Source organism: Apodemus sylvaticus, chromosome 5 (genome assembly GCF_947179515.1).
Source record: "Apodemus sylvaticus chromosome 5, mApoSyl1.1, whole genome shotgun sequence".
NCBI lineage: Eukaryota > Metazoa > Chordata > Mammalia > Rodentia > Muridae > Apodemus > Apodemus sylvaticus.
In genome coordinates, this window is record NC_067476.1 from 41653200 (window position 1) to 41668739 (window position 15540).

The window sequence follows — 15540 nt, forward strand, 5'->3', positions numbered from 1 at the left end:
TTCTGTTAACTCTTTAGCATACTGTACATTTAGCTTTTGTTTTATATTAAGTGTACCTACTCAGGCTTTTAAAATTCATTTTGTTAATAAAAAATTAAAGTCATTTGTTAATAAAGTCTTTTTTAAAAGACATTTTAATACACTTAAAAGTGATTAAACCATTCTTAAATTCAAGACCCAGTATACACCTTAAACAGCTATAATAAAAAAGTAAGTCTATAACATTTTAATTGTAGTTTTGAAGGGTTTCATGTCATTTTTCAAAGTAAATTTATATTCTTAGATATTTGGAAAATGTTACAATTCACTGATACTATTTATTTTACATTTCTTTTATCTGACACTTTGGTTCATGATTAATCAGCAGGTATTTTAATAACATAATAAAATTATCAAAATAATTGATACCAGTTCACACTAAGAGGAAGGTGGAGTAATATAACTAATAGTGTTAACAAATTTGTTAAAAGGCCTGAGTAGGTAACACTTTGAGGTGATGGTTTTTAGGCTGTTATAATGGCAAATGCCTTTTTTTTTTTTTTTTTTTTTTTTTTTTTTAGCACTTAGTCAACAAGGGCTGCCCAAGTAAAAGTCACAGCTTTTTTATGCTAGATCAGATTTTAACCTTCTAAATGAGGAGAAAATAAAACAGAAAACTCATGTATCATTTAATTTAACCATGTTTAATGTTTGTAGATCTGTGTGGTCATTTGTGCTTAACTCATTGTGTATCGGTACACTTTGTGCTGTTGTAGAGTGCATGGTTTTACATCCCTGCTGGGTGAGTAGGTGTTCATGACTAACTAAGGGCTTGTTATGTTACCTGTGGGTCAATTATTTACAGCTATTTAGGTAGTTGACTCATATTTCTCCAGCTTACAGATGTAGATCCCCTGTCCTCACTTTAAAACATTCAAGCAAACAAATTTTGAGTAATTTTAAAGTGGCCAATAGGAATTGAGTACTACAGATTTAGTAACAAAAGCATTTCCAGTTCAAATCTTTGAATAAATTCATGGATTTATAGGATTATATATAAATCATATTCTAGTTTATACTTTTTGTTTTGAGACAGGGTCTTCAGTATACTCCACGCTGGCTATGCCCACACTGTGTAGCCAGGTTGGCCTCAGTCATGTAGCAGTCCTCCTGCCTCCATTTCCTGAGTTCTGAGATATGCTACTGTGCCTGGCAGATTCTCATTTTGAGATGGGAGCATTGCACCTTACTTTATGGGCCTGCTGGATGTGTGCGTGTGTGCACGTGCGCGCGTGCTTGTGCGTGCGCGCGCGCGCGCGTGTGTGTGTGTGTGTGTGTGTGTGTGCTGGCTTTCTTTAGTTCTGGATTTTTCTTTTTTCCTTGCTCAGATGCCTCCTTAGTAAATTCTAATGCTCTCACTTCTTGTAGAAGGTGTTGTTAAAGAACCTTGAGGTTTAACCTGTATCATATTCAGTTATTTAAATGTGCCTTAGATCCTTACTATGCTGGTAAAATAGTTGTCATAAGGTTAGTAGAGTTCACATGAATAGTTGGCACACTATAGAAGCTGATAATTTTATAGATACCTTTTCCCATTACTGTATGTTTTAATTGAGTGTAGATTTATCCTAACAATAGTTAAGCTTGACGTAGGGGGAAAACAGTTTGTATTAGGTTGTACTTACTTTTTTCCCATTATAGTCTTGGGATGGGAAAAAATGAGGCATGAGGGCAGAACGAGCTAAAGGGTCAGGAAGTGTCTGTGGGTCAGGGATAAAAACCACCTGCTGCTCTGAGGTACGCCTTGACACATCATTATCCTGACCATTTCTGGTTTTGTGTTTTCCCTCACTGAATCATTGAATCATGCTCTCACTGTATATCTCTGTCCTCCTGCCTCTGCTCCCAGAATGCAGGGATTCTTGACTTAAATGTATAATACACACATTTAATAAATGTATTTTACACACATTTAACTTATTTAATAAATATACACATTTAAGTTACTTAGTATTTGAAGTAGAGCTGTTAATATTATTATTTGCCTGGGGGAAAGCCATGAAATATCAAAATATTATCTTCCTCCTCTTCCTCTTCCTCTTTCTCCTTGTCTTCCTCGTCCTCCTCTTCTCTTCTTCTTCTCCTCCTCCTCCTCCTCCTCCTCCTCCTCCTCCTTCTTCCTCCTGCTGCTTCTGCTTCTTCTGCTGCTGCTGCTTCTTCTTCTTCTTCTTCTTCTTCTTCTTCTTCTTCTTCTTCTTCTTCTTCTTCTTCTTCTTCTTCCTACTCCTTCTCCTCTTCCTCCTCTTCCTCCTCTTCCTCCTCCTCCTCTTATTCCTCCTCCTCTTTTTTTTTTTTTAAAGACAGGGTGTCTGTAGTCCTGGCTGACCTGGAAATTACTATGTAGACCAGGCTGGCCTAGAACTCAGAGATCCACTTGTCTGTACCTGACAAATGTTGCTATTAAAGGTGTGCACCACCACACCAGGCTATCATAAAGTATCTTGATGTTTGAGACCTCTGCTTCTGAGATAAACCATTATCTGATTTTTATTGTGGCTTAAATTTGTTCAGTTTAAAATGTATTAAAGCGGTGGTTCTCCACCTGTGGGTTGCAACCTCTGGGTGTTGAGCAACCCTTTCACTGGGGTCACATATAAGATATTCTATATATCAGATGTTTAAATTACAATTCAGAAAAAGCACAATTATAGTTATGAAGTAGCAACAAAAATAATTTTATGGTCGAGGGTGTTATCACAATATGAGGAACCATATTAAAGGGTCACAGCATTAGGTTGCAAACCATTGTATTAAACTAATGATATGGGAAAATCGGGGTTGTATTTGAGAGCAAGGGATTTCAGGCTTATGACTCATGAATTTGAAAAGTGAAATTCAATGACCACAGAGGACATGTATTATAGATTCAGAGATAGGCGCTCAAGAGAGAGGGAAAGCAGAGTGTCAGGATTGTCAGTAGCTTTCGGAGGACTTGATGGTAGAAATTGTGATGAGAAATGGGAGTATCCTTTACTCGCTACTTGTGTGCTTTAGTGATTTAAAAAAAAAATCACTAAATGCTTTGTTAGAGTCAAATTTCTCAAGATAGAGTTTGATCCGGTTTGTTACTTTTTCCTATTAACATCCTCTACACACACACACACACACACACACACACACACACACACACACAGTGTTGTGAGTGTGTTCAGTGTTGTAAGTGTTGCTCTGTATAACTCACTGCACTCATCCAAATTTCAGAGAATACAGAGAGACATTAGTGTCCTTCCTCTGGGCATCTTAATTGCTTTTCAGTAGAAAGGGTACCCCACGTTTCTTTTTCCCTTTCTTAGTAGAAATGGTTTCAGATTCTAAAACTGTAAAGCATGAAAACTCAGCTATCAAGAAAAGTTGATATAATTGTCTGTTGGCATGCTGTAATGGAAACTGCATATTACTGTCCATCAGAATTATACTTTAGTTCTAGTTGGTGATAAGCTTTAGCTTTGAGTCTATCTATCTCAATATATGCTTTAACTGTCTCACAAGATTCTTGAAACTTTTATACTCACACACTTTAACTAAATACTTAAGGAATTGTAACTGGTCATGCATTTGGTAATTTTGTTTTTAATCCCTCCATACCCTGAAACAGAAACCTCAGATTTTCTTCATGGGATTGTATGATTTTGAAAACTTTAAACATATTTTTTTCTTCTTGCTCCCCCTAGGATGAATGCTTACAGCAGAAGTTTAGCATACAGTGTAAACATGGGAGTTCAGGTAGATACACAGTATTTTCTAAACTTATTTGACATGTATCTTAGTTAGGGTTTCTGTTGCTGTGATAAAACATCAGGACCAAAAACAACTTAGGGAAGAAAGATTATTTCATGTTGCACTTCCAGGTACCAGACTGAGGGAGATCAGGGCAGGACTAGAGCCCAGAGGCAGGAACTGAAACAAGCTGTGAAAGGGTGCCATATATGGGCTTGCTCAACCTGCCTTGTACAACTCAGGGCCAGTCTCTAGGAGTAGCACCACTCCTACCACAATAGGCTGGGCCTGCCCATATCAATCTCAAAAGAAATGCCCTGTAGACTTATGGAGGCATTTTCTCAACTCTGCTCTCTTAGTTACCTCTCACTTGTGTTAAGCTGACATCAAAATTAGCCATCACAACCAGGAATAAATGTTTTGATAGTATGTTTTGCATTTCTTCTCTCAAAAGTAAATATTTTAAAATCTCTGCCATTCTGTAGTATAAAACTTTTTATGTTAGGTATGAGAACTGAATTGAGTCAGCAGAAATTTTACTTAGGTATTAATCTAGTATGAGACTCAAGACATTAAATAAGTTGAAAAGATTAATTTCTAGAGAATTTGTTAACTTTGGTGTTTGAAGGCACTGAGTTCGGAATGACTTACTTGGAAATAATGTGATGATGGAGTTGGGGGAGTTACTGTGTTGTTTGAACCAATCAGCTCTCAGCTGTCTAACCTGAGCAGTCAGTTGATTAACTCTAGTTACTGGGAATCTATTTTAATTTTTTGTGTATCTTGGGCTAGTATAAGATTTTTCTCATAGTGAACCCCAGATTACTAGCTTAGATCATTTCCCCATTGGCTTATAGTTCTATTGTAGTTTGAAAGCAACGATCTTGAAGTTTTATCAGGACTCAGAGTTGCTGGAGGACCATTTTAGAACCCCGGTTTCTCGTTATTCAGTAAAAATGTGTATTGCTTACAAGTTTCCAGATGATTAAATGGAACTTATTTAGAGTTTGTACTTTGAAAACTCTTAGTCCAACCAACTGTGTTCTGACATTTTTTTTTTTCAGGTATTTAAAGCAGTGTATTATATCTTGGATCATTTCCAAACATCTTCACAATTTTCTTAGCATTTTATGTGTATTATGATTTCTGTCATGAACCTGTCCTGTGTAGCTCTAGAGTTTGAGACTAGGGAATTTTTTTTTTTTTTAAAGTGGAATCTCTTACTTAAAAGTCAAGAGCTGGCCAAAAATATGTATCCTTGAGTGCTTTAAAATCCTTTGCATTAGTAAACAGTAAGTCTAGCTGCTTGTTTTATGGATTGATGACTAGTTTAGCTTTCCCTTCCATCAAAGCTATGGAATCTCCCTGCATGCTAGTATATTTGGTGGCCATGCCCCTTTTGTAGCTTTCATTTTGTTACTTCAGCTTCTCAGCTTCATTGAGCTATCGTTGACAAAATTGGTCTTCAGATACACATGTGTGTGATGACTTGCTATTTTATGGATGGATTCTTACAGGCATGGTAGTTTTATATGCATTATCCCTTTTCCCCATGACTGGCCTATCTTCTCTTCTTTTCTCTTTTCTCTTCTCTCCTCTCTTCTCTTCTTTTCTCTTCTCTTCTCCCCTCCCTTTCCTCCCCTCCCCTTCCCTCCCCTCCCCTCCCTTCCTTTAATGTAGGCTTCTTCCAAGATTCTAAATTAAAATATCCTCCAAAGCTGTGCATGTAGTATACTCCTTTAAGCCCCTGCACTCAGGAGACAGATGCGTCTCTGTGATGAGGTCAGATGTAGTCTGGTCTAGGTAGTGAGTTTCAAGACAGGTTGAGATACATAGAGAAGCCCTGTCCCCATAGTAACAGATTAAGATGCTTGGCTTTAAACGTATAGCTACTGCTGTTTAATATGACAAAAGCAATCAGAAGGTGAGGCTTTCAACAATGTTCTTTAATAGTAGGTTAAGTACTTAGGTTTATTTGCATTATTTAAAGACAGTTATGAACATTTTGGTTTCTGCAAACATTCGTTGTTTATTCAATTTTTAGGAGTGAAGAAAGATAGGTCACAAAGTTTGTGCAACCGTAATGCTATTGCTATCCATTGTTCAGCTGCTTTTGATGGATTATACCAGTTAATATTGCTATCAGTGTTGAGCAGTGTCTTCGTTATTATCCTTTCCAAAAGTGGACACTGTGAAAACTTGTCTTGTTGGGGAAAAAAAGTCTTAATGTGTTAATTGGTATTTCTTTAATTAAAGAAGGTCAGCTAGGGAGGTTGGATACATTTCATATTTATATCATTTTGTATTTTTTATATAACTAGCTTCTATATTCTTTGCCTGTGTTTCTGCTAAGGCCTTAGTAATTTTTATAATTTACTTAATGACTTTTTTGACATAAATGAGGCAACTAAATTTTCAGAGTATTTTGCTTTTTAATATTCAGAAATTTTGTATTGTTCTTAATTGTATATTTTATTGAGTCAGTTTGTTTTGTGCCTGTCATATGTGTTCCTGTACCCTGATCACATAGACATTCATCATTAGAAAAGTTTTTGCCATGCTTTGATTTTCTTTTTTAGTGTAACTCTTTAATCTTCCTGGTTAATGCCATAGCATGGTATAGAGAAGCGAATTTAGTTTGAAGTGCTTCCATTTTTTAAGCAGGATATAATATATTCAGTTCTATGGTGACAACTTGGAAAGCTAATGAAATGCAATGTCTACAATAGTATAGCAGTCTGGTTAGGCTCAAGATAGAGAGAAGCTGAATTTATCAATATACTGATTAAAAATGTTACAGCAGTTAGTTCTAAAAGATGCTTTAGAGTCAAATGTTTTAATAGTGAATGCTTTGATTTTTAAATGCTAGGTAATGTTAATGTATACACACAGCAGGATATCAAAATGGAAAGCTTTGTAATTCCAGATTATTCTATAAATCTTCATAATCGTATCAAAACCTAATAAATTTAACAGGAAGGAGGAATGGCTGAATGTCACTTTTGTTCTGAAAAACAAACTGTAAATACAGACTCAACTGATTTCAGAAGTCCAGAGAAGATCTGACAGTGTGGTGTTCCTCTGTTCAGCAGAGCAGCCCACGCTGAGTGAACCATGGCAGCACTGCAGCCGCTACAGAAACATTCAGGCCCACACTGGGTATCCCACACCCAACATTCAAAATGTTTTGAAGTCAAAATGGTACAGCGTTCAAAGAAATTTCCAATTTGTAGCCATTTGGATTTTTTGGATTGTGGGTGCTTAACTGTCTTAGACTACAGATGTTCTGAAATGTGAAACATGTCTGGTCCTAATCATTCAGTTAAGTCTTTTTTGTTTGTTTGTTTTTGACTGACTTTCTTAGTGTTTGCTTTTTTACTTTTAAGCAACATATGTATGAATTTGTACTTTAAATTCACTTAGAGGTTGTTCATCATTGATTTGTCAATAAATAGTTTTATTTCATCTTACTTTACATCATTTAGTATTTAATTTTTTTTCTTGTATTTTGATTACATGCATGCATGTGTGTGAGTGCATGTGTGTTTAAGACCTAAAGTTGGGTGGCTGTAGGTGAAGCTTTTTTATTGTCTAGTACACTGGCTGGCAGTGACTTGCAGTGCACTAACAATCCTGTTCCTAAAAACAGAAATACCTGACCTCCTATAAGTCCATTGGCCTTGAACCCACAGGCTTCCCATACAGCCTTGAGCAGATCTATAATGCACCCCTGCCCCTGGGCTCTCCAGTGCCTAACTGTCAGTCTTGTAGACACTTCCTTTCCCCCCACCCCCCACCCCCCAAATGACTTGGTAAGATATGGTTTCATTATTCAGCAGTTAACTGAATAATGGAGTTCAAAGATCTTTTCAGATTTTTATTTTTGGAATAATCACCAATGAGCTCTATCCCTCTCCATTTGTAAGAGAGAATGTTGTATTCTATGTCACTGTTAGGAACCTATAATAATGTTATATTGTCCTTGTTTCTTATTGAGTAACTTTAATTCTTACTTTTTAAATCTTGTCTCTCCTCCAATGGTATATTACAAAGAAAGTCATATTCTACTTACAATAAGATTTTCTAAAATGTTGCTCATTATTCCAATTTTTAGACAAATTATTGAATTATGAACCCATATGTTGGTCCACAGAACTATTTACCAAAAGACACTAGTTGTAGGCTCTCTGTAATGTCATGTTTTTCCCCTCTTGAGGGCTAGGCAGGTCATCTTTGTTGTTAAACTGTTTGAAAGTTTTTACATTTCTCTCTGAACTTAGTTTGCAGGGTCTTTAATGAGGTCTCTTCTTTATTGCATCTTTTAGTCTTACTCAGAATAGGTGAGTGTTTAGAAATACTGTAGCCTTCATATTCACTGCTTTCAAGGCCTTTGATGTATCCCAGTCCTCCCTGCCCCCCTGCTTTTTTCTGTCTCTGTAAATTTAACTTACCAACTCTATTTACTTCTAGCCAGCACCCCACACCAGGATTTTTAGTGTCTGACTCACAAAATCAAGAGATAAAATATGTGGGCCACACCTGAGCAATCAGGAGGCTGAAGGTTTTGAAACCAAGCTGGATCCCTTGGCAAGAACTTGAAGGGAGGGCAGGCAGAGGAGAGAAAGGGGAGAGCAGGACAGTGCCCATCACGGGCTGTTGTCCTGCAGACAGCATTCATACTGAAAAGAAGCAAGGGTCTTAGTTTTCCCTAACGCAGGGCTTTCTGTAGCATGACTCTGACCCCTGAGGAAATAGGGTGTAAGCAAAGCTAAGACCTCTCTCCATGTGCGTGCGCTTGCTCCCGCTCACAAGTGACTGTTGGGAAATTTCCTGTTTAGTTCTATTAGCTTTCAGTATCTTCTTTATTAATTTTTTCAGCAAATATTACTGAGTTCTTGCTATATGCTTTGCTAAGTACTGATTATATATAATACCCAACAAAGGCAGGTTTTTCTTTCATTGATGACTGAAAAAAGTTTCTAGTTTCTATCAGTAATATATTTAAGGTAAAAATGTGGTCTTTTTAAAAATAATTATTTTCTGGCAAATTGAAAAAGGCTATCAGATGACATACACAATTTTTAAAGTTGTTCAGAGTCCAAGAAATAATTTGAATATGGTGTTTATCATCTTAAGATTAAAGTTTAGCTTCCACAAATGTATCATCACATTTAACTTGATATAATCTTCAATTTTTTTAAATCTTTCTTTAAATTTCTTATTTCTTAAAATTCTTATTAAAGATTTATTTTTATTTTATATATAGTGGTTTTGCCTTTGTAGCACATATGTTTAGTGTCTTTGGAGGTCAGAGGGGATGTTTCATCCCAGAAACTTGAGCTACAAACAGTTGTGGGCTATCATGTGTGTGCTGGAATTCAAGCTTGGGTCCTCTGAACGAGCAACCAAGGCTCTTAATCACCGAACCATCTTTCCAGCTCCATTTTGTAACCTTCCTTAAGTTTCTTAGCTAGAGGAACAAAGTTAGCTTATTAAAGCTTCTATAGCTTCATCAAAAAGTACTTGAACTTACCACAAAGTTTTCATTTTGAAAGTTTATTTGAAAGAAACAGAGAAACTGCATTCAGTGTTAAATGAAGTGTTGGCGCTTGGGAGCTGGCTGTGCTGTAATGCTTCCAATGACGATCGTAAGATTTTTTTAACAGCCCCAAAAGGTGACTAATTCAGTGTATAAATAGAAATACATGTAGATTGTTAGTGGAGTATGAATAAACAGTTATTTAATTTTAACAAGTACACGCTTGAAAGCAAGAGAAAGTGAATGGTTAACATATTTGACATGGTATAGATGACATGGTAAAACCAGTCAAACTAGTCAGAAACATTGGACAGAGCTTGGGAATCCTGAGGAAGAGGCTTAGAAAGGATTATAGGAGCCAGAGGGGGTCAAGGGCACCACGACATGGCCCACAGAGTCAACTAAGCAGGGCTCATAGGGGCTCACAGAGACTGAAGGGACAATCATGGCGTCTGTATTCGTCTGACCTATGCCCTCTGCATATATGTTATGGTTGTGTAGCTTGGTGTTCTTGTGGGACTCCTAATAGTACGAACAGAAGTTGTCTTGGACCCTTTTGCCTGCTGTTGAAATTCTTTTCCTCCTACTAGGTTGCTTGTCCAGCCTTGATAGAAGGGTTTGTGCCTAGTCATACTATCTTTGGTCGATATCCCTGAGAGGCCTGTTCTTTTCTGAAGGGAAACAGGAGGAGTGGACCTGGGTGCAGGGAGGACTGGGAGGAGAGGAGGGAGGGGAAACTGTGGTTGGAATAAAATATATGAGAGAAAAATAAGTAAAAATAAATAAAAAAGAAACTATTTTATAGACTGCCCAGTATTAAAAAAAGAAAAAAACTGAAATGATGTGTAGTGTTTGGCATGGAATTGTACTTACTGGCTGCTGGATGAGGCTATCTAGAGGGCAAAGACCAAAGGTTGCAGGTGCAGCTCACTGTGACAATCAGTAGAGATTTGTTTCTTTTTGTGAATAAATAGCAGCTTTTAGGAAGAAACTTAGTTGGCTCATTTAATTTGTAATAGCCTTAAAGGCAGTGGTCAGTCACTGGAAATATTTTCATGCCTACCCAACCTTATCTAGTTTGTTCACACCTGAGGTGGTTGTGCTAAATTTGTTGTGTGTGGGGACAGCAACAACTTCATTAGGCAAGTGCAGGGAGTATGTTGTTCACAGCTCTCTCACCTAGGGATTAGAAGTCTTTTTCCACTTTCCCTCCCACTGTATCTGAATCTGCAGAGTGATCCCCTTCCCTAATCTGCATGCTGTCTGCAGTCAGAGCTGAAGCAGCTCTGAGGATCTGCTGTGTTTGTAATCCTGCAGTTTATCAAACTAGTCCAATAGCAGGTGGCATCAGAGTATATTGTGTTGTGGGATATAGAATGTTAACTAATGTTACACTAATTGGCAGTAATTATTTTGTAGCCAAGGTAGATGAACACTGTGGAAGTATATTCTATGCCCATTGAAAAGTTGTCAGGATACTGAGTTTTAACTGTTGCTTTCATGCTTGATATTTGTAAATATTTCATGATTATTTATATTGTAAATGGACAAAAATTGATGTTTCCTGAAGCTTTCATAATAATGAAGTTTATTTACATGTAAGTTTAATTTTAACTCCAATATTCTGTGTATTATAGTAATTGATGGACTTGTTTCTAGGGTCCACCTACAGATGCTCCTGCCGTGGACACAGCAGAACAAGTTTATATCTCTTCCTTGGCGTTGCTAAAGGTAAGGACGGGAGTTCCTTGGAGTTCCTTGCCCAGAGCTTCCTTTGCATTCACTTTTGGTATATTTGTTGCCTTAATTCCCTCTGGCATAAGGATTACCTAAGTACTAGTTAGGGTGTGTCTGTAAAATAGGCTTTTTATTTCCACAGAAGCAAAATAGGTTATTTGGCAACATGGGTGTGTGTGTGTGTGTGTGTGTGTGTGTGTGTGTGAAGATTTCAAATAAATGTGCGTTGTGTCCATATATCTTTCTCTTTACAGATGTTAAAACATGGCCGTGCTGGGGTTCCTATGGAAGTTATGGGTCTAATGCTTGGTGAATTTGTTGATGATTACACCGTCAGAGTGATTGATGTGTTTGCTATGCCACAGTCAGGAACTGTGAGTATTACTTATGTTGGCTGCTGCATGTCTTTTTCTTTTTCTTTTTTTTTTCCTTTTTTTTTAAATTCAAAATAATTTTCATCTTTTTATGTTTTTCTTTCTTTGCTTTAGGAAGCAGCAGTCACAAGATTAGTAGTACAGATTTTATCTTGTGTTGAATTAAATCATTAGTCCTTTAAATACACCCTGAACTCTTAAAAACTGAATGATGGTAGTACTAAATTACTTACTAGATTTAAAAATTAGTTGCTATAAAAGTAGGGTATTACATTTATTACTCTGAACATTTGATGAAAGTTTTTAGAAGCTGTATAAAATTTGAATACATGTGAATTAGTCTTCCTGTAAGTTTCTATTGTTTTGAAGTCTATGTGCTATATATATATATATGGTAATAAATGACATTCAATTGTTAAGTATCAAAATATAAACTTTTGAAAGCAATCTACTACCTGTAGTGGCAATTTTTCTTTCCCTTTTATTTATGCCAGTAGATTTTTATAAAAAGTAGTATATTTATCATTTTTTGTTTGGATTAAAAAAAAGATTTATTTTATGTATATCAGTACACTGTCTCTATCTTTAGACACACCAGAAGAGGGCATTTGATCCCATTACAGATGGTTGTGAGTCACCGTGTGGTTGCTGGGAATTGAGCTCAGGACCTCTGGAAGAGCAGTCAGTGCTCCATTGAGCCATCCCTCCAGTCCTGTTTGGATATTTTTTGTGATTGTTGTTTATTAAGGTATTTGTTTGTGAGATAGGGGGTCTTACCGTATAGCCCTTGCTGGCCTGGAATTTTATATGTAGAGTAGGCTGCCCTCTAACAGACAGAGATCGTTCTGCCTCTGTATTGGAATGCTGGGATTAAAAGTGTGTGCAATGGTACCCTGCTGGATTTAAAGAAAATGTGAAAAGATGTTATTAAAAGCCAGTACAGTCGCTTATGCCTTGAATCACAGCACTTGAGAGGTGGAGAAAGGAGATGAGGAATTCAGTCTTCCTTGTCTTGAATCGTCATTTTGAAGCCATGTGCCCCTACATTGAAATACCAACTCAAACCAAAAATTGTCAGCATTAATTCTACTTACTTTTCAAAACATGATATGTACCATTTTCACTTGTGCATTGTTTTTGTTTCTCTAATGTTTTTGTCCTTTACCAGTATTCGTATTAAGGCCGGTGAGGCTTAAAGGTAAAAGCTGCTCATTTTGTTTAAAGGCCCTTACTATAAGCTTGCTTTGATAAGGTGCATACTAAGGAACAAATTATAAACATTTAAGTGATGCCATTGTATGTGTATACACATACATGCATATATCTACATGTATACATATACATATACACACATGAAACAAGTGTTTTCTGCAGGGCAGCTGCTATAGTATGCAACATATTTGCAAATAATACAAAACAATATGAAAATCTACAATACTTCTAGATGAGGTTTTTGTTTTGTTTTGGTAAATTGATTTGGAATTGTTTTGTCTTTCTGAAAATCCATTATACTTTTTGTTCATATGGCTATGTAAACACTGCTAACCACAGATTTGTATTTAGATTTAAATCTTAGTCTGCTGTTATATCTTCTTTTTTCTATCAGACTATATAAATACATAAATATCAACTTACTTTTGTTATAGGTAGTCCCTGTGTAGAAAATTAAGATAATAAATGATTCTTATACATTATTACTACACCTCCATGTAAAAGCTTGCTTGATGGTGTGAGATAGGCTGTTTTGATTCTTATATTCAGCCTGTGTAGTAGAATCAGAAAGTATTTCATTTGGCTCAAGAGTCAGAGACCCTTTCTGTAAAGAATGTCTGCATAGTCACCTCCTCCACTGTCTCCCTCTCTCCTCCTCCCCGCGCTCTACCCCTCCTTCATGTCTCTGCATTTTCTCTCTTCACCTTCTCTTTAATGAAAACAAAACCCCCAAAATAGTCTTAGCCCAGCAACAGTGTGCATCTTCCTTTTTTCCAAAGATGCCCTCTTTGGAGTATGGTGGGATTCAGTATGCTGTTTGCTTTGGTGGGAAGGAAATGCTGTTAAACTGCTTGCTTAGCTAGATTAGACTGAGATTCCTGATGTTGGAAGAAAGCCTTAGGAGGTAAATCACACTGACCTGTAATAGATCATCTTAATATTAACATTTTATTAATGTAAATTCTTATTCTGTATGTTAAGATCATATTTTTTAATTAATTAGCAAATTAATGCAATATTTAAGAGAATTGATTATGTGGTCTGTGTCTAGTAGTGAGTTTTTGTGATTGCTGTTTTATGAGACAATATATGAATATTCTTCAAATTATTTATATTATTCAAAAAATAGTACTGCACAATAACTAAAGACATATAGTTCTTATCCTGTTAGAGAATGGTATTAGGCAGTATGCTTGCCATAGGTAGGTATAACTGAAAAAAATCATAGTTTGTCAGTTATTTGGTACTTCTTATAGATACAGAGCAACAACCATAAACTTTTCCCAGAATGTTGTCTCAATCATTAGCTAACAGCACTTTGGTACTTGACAGTTTCAGAAATTAGTGATTTGAGTAGCTATGAAATACATGTATCAAAACCTATAAAATTATAATACAAAATTGGGGGTATGGTTTTTTTTTTTTGTTTGTTTTGTTCATTTACAGTATGTTTCTTCTTTTCTAATTTAATCAGAGAAAAATCTTTTTTTTTCTAATATAGGGTGTCAGTGTAGAAGCAGTTGATCCAGTGTTCCAAGCCAAAATGTTGGATATGCTGAAACAAACAGGAAGGTGGGTATTTTTTTTTTTTAATGAATGAGAAATATTTTTGGAAATGTATCTTAAAGCTAATAATATTTATAAACATCATTCCTAGGGGAGGAATCAGTATAGTTGATCTGCCTGTGTGGTGCCTCTTGACATGCTGAATGGAAGTCTACCAATCAGATAACTGCTTGTATTAAGATTCTCAGCTGTCATGTCATAGGCTTAGGCTATACTGTTCCTCTGTTTAGCATCACAATTATGTTCTCTTCACTTATAAACAACACACCTGGTATGTTCTGTGTATTTGAGAATTGCAGTTGAGTGTTGTTCTGAATAACTGTGTGTAGACATGAGTTTTAAAGACAGTAATCCAAGTGTTTTTCCCTTCAAGCTAAGTTTCCCAATAGTTGTCATTCTCTTGCTCAGATTCTTCTACTGTGAAAAAACTTCAAAATTAATGTTAGCAAAAGGCTCAGCAGCTGAGCAGAGCAGTGCAAATTGGTTTTTGACTGAGTTCCTAGTTCTACTGCTGGTTTAATTGATATTTAATCCTTTCACAACAGTGGATCCTGGTGTCCATTGTTAAAAAATGTACTCTGTGCCTGGAAAATCCAGCTCCCAGAGCTAAGGAGTTAAAGAGTAGATATTTACTTGAATACTGAAAGGGTAAAAACTGGCTCTGAGAAAGTGTGGTAACAAGGTGAAAAACTGAAAGCCTTATCTACCACTGCTAATGTGAGTCTCTTAATGATAGCCCTTCTTTGTCACACTTACTCATTTCCATGTTTGCTGGAGAACATGGTGTCCGGCTTCAGAGTTTCTAATGGTGCTTTTTCACACCTGTGTGCTTTCATCTTTTCTTAATTTATACCCTGTTAGTGTGTTGTTTCTCTCCTCTCATCATGCATTGCTGTGTTCTGAGTCTGAGTGCCCTTTGTTTCAGGCCCGAGATGGTTGTTGGTTGGTATCACAGTCACCCTGGCTTTGGCTGTTGGCTTTCTGGTGTGGATATCAACACTCAGCAGAGCTTTGAAGCCTTGTCGGAGAGAGCCGTGGCAGTGGTTGTGGATCCCATTCAGAGCGTAAAAGGAAAGGTAGAGCCAGTTCCAACTTCATTGCTGGCTACTGTTACTGTATACATGTGTGGAATAAGAATCTTTATTTGAAAGTGTTCTTAACTACACACACACACACACACACACACACACACACACAGAGAGAGAGAGAGAGAGAGAGAGAGAGAGGAATGTTTTTTATGGAAATTATTCAAGACCTTAAATGTATATCATGGTATTAGTAATTTAAAAAAAATTATGTAGGGGTTTTATTTTTAGTTTACAATCATGAATGAATGTTTATCCCTAATTTTAAAAA

At 36.4% G+C, this 15540-nt stretch overlaps 1 protein-coding gene across 1 annotated transcript in view; it reads left to right on the forward strand.

Moving 5' to 3' along the window:
* Psmd14 (proteasome 26S subunit, non-ATPase 14) overlaps positions 1-15540 on the forward strand; it is an 87864-nt gene that overhangs the window by 38411 nt on the left and 33913 nt on the right. Inside the window, exons 4-7 of the mRNA XM_052182568.1 lie at positions 10955-11026; positions 11287-11406; positions 14120-14190; positions 15110-15260. Coding sequence (XP_052038528.1) covers positions 10955-11026; positions 11287-11406; positions 14120-14190; positions 15110-15260 — 414 coding nt within the window. The remainder of the gene's footprint in view (positions 1-10954; positions 11027-11286; positions 11407-14119; positions 14191-15109; positions 15261-15540) is intronic.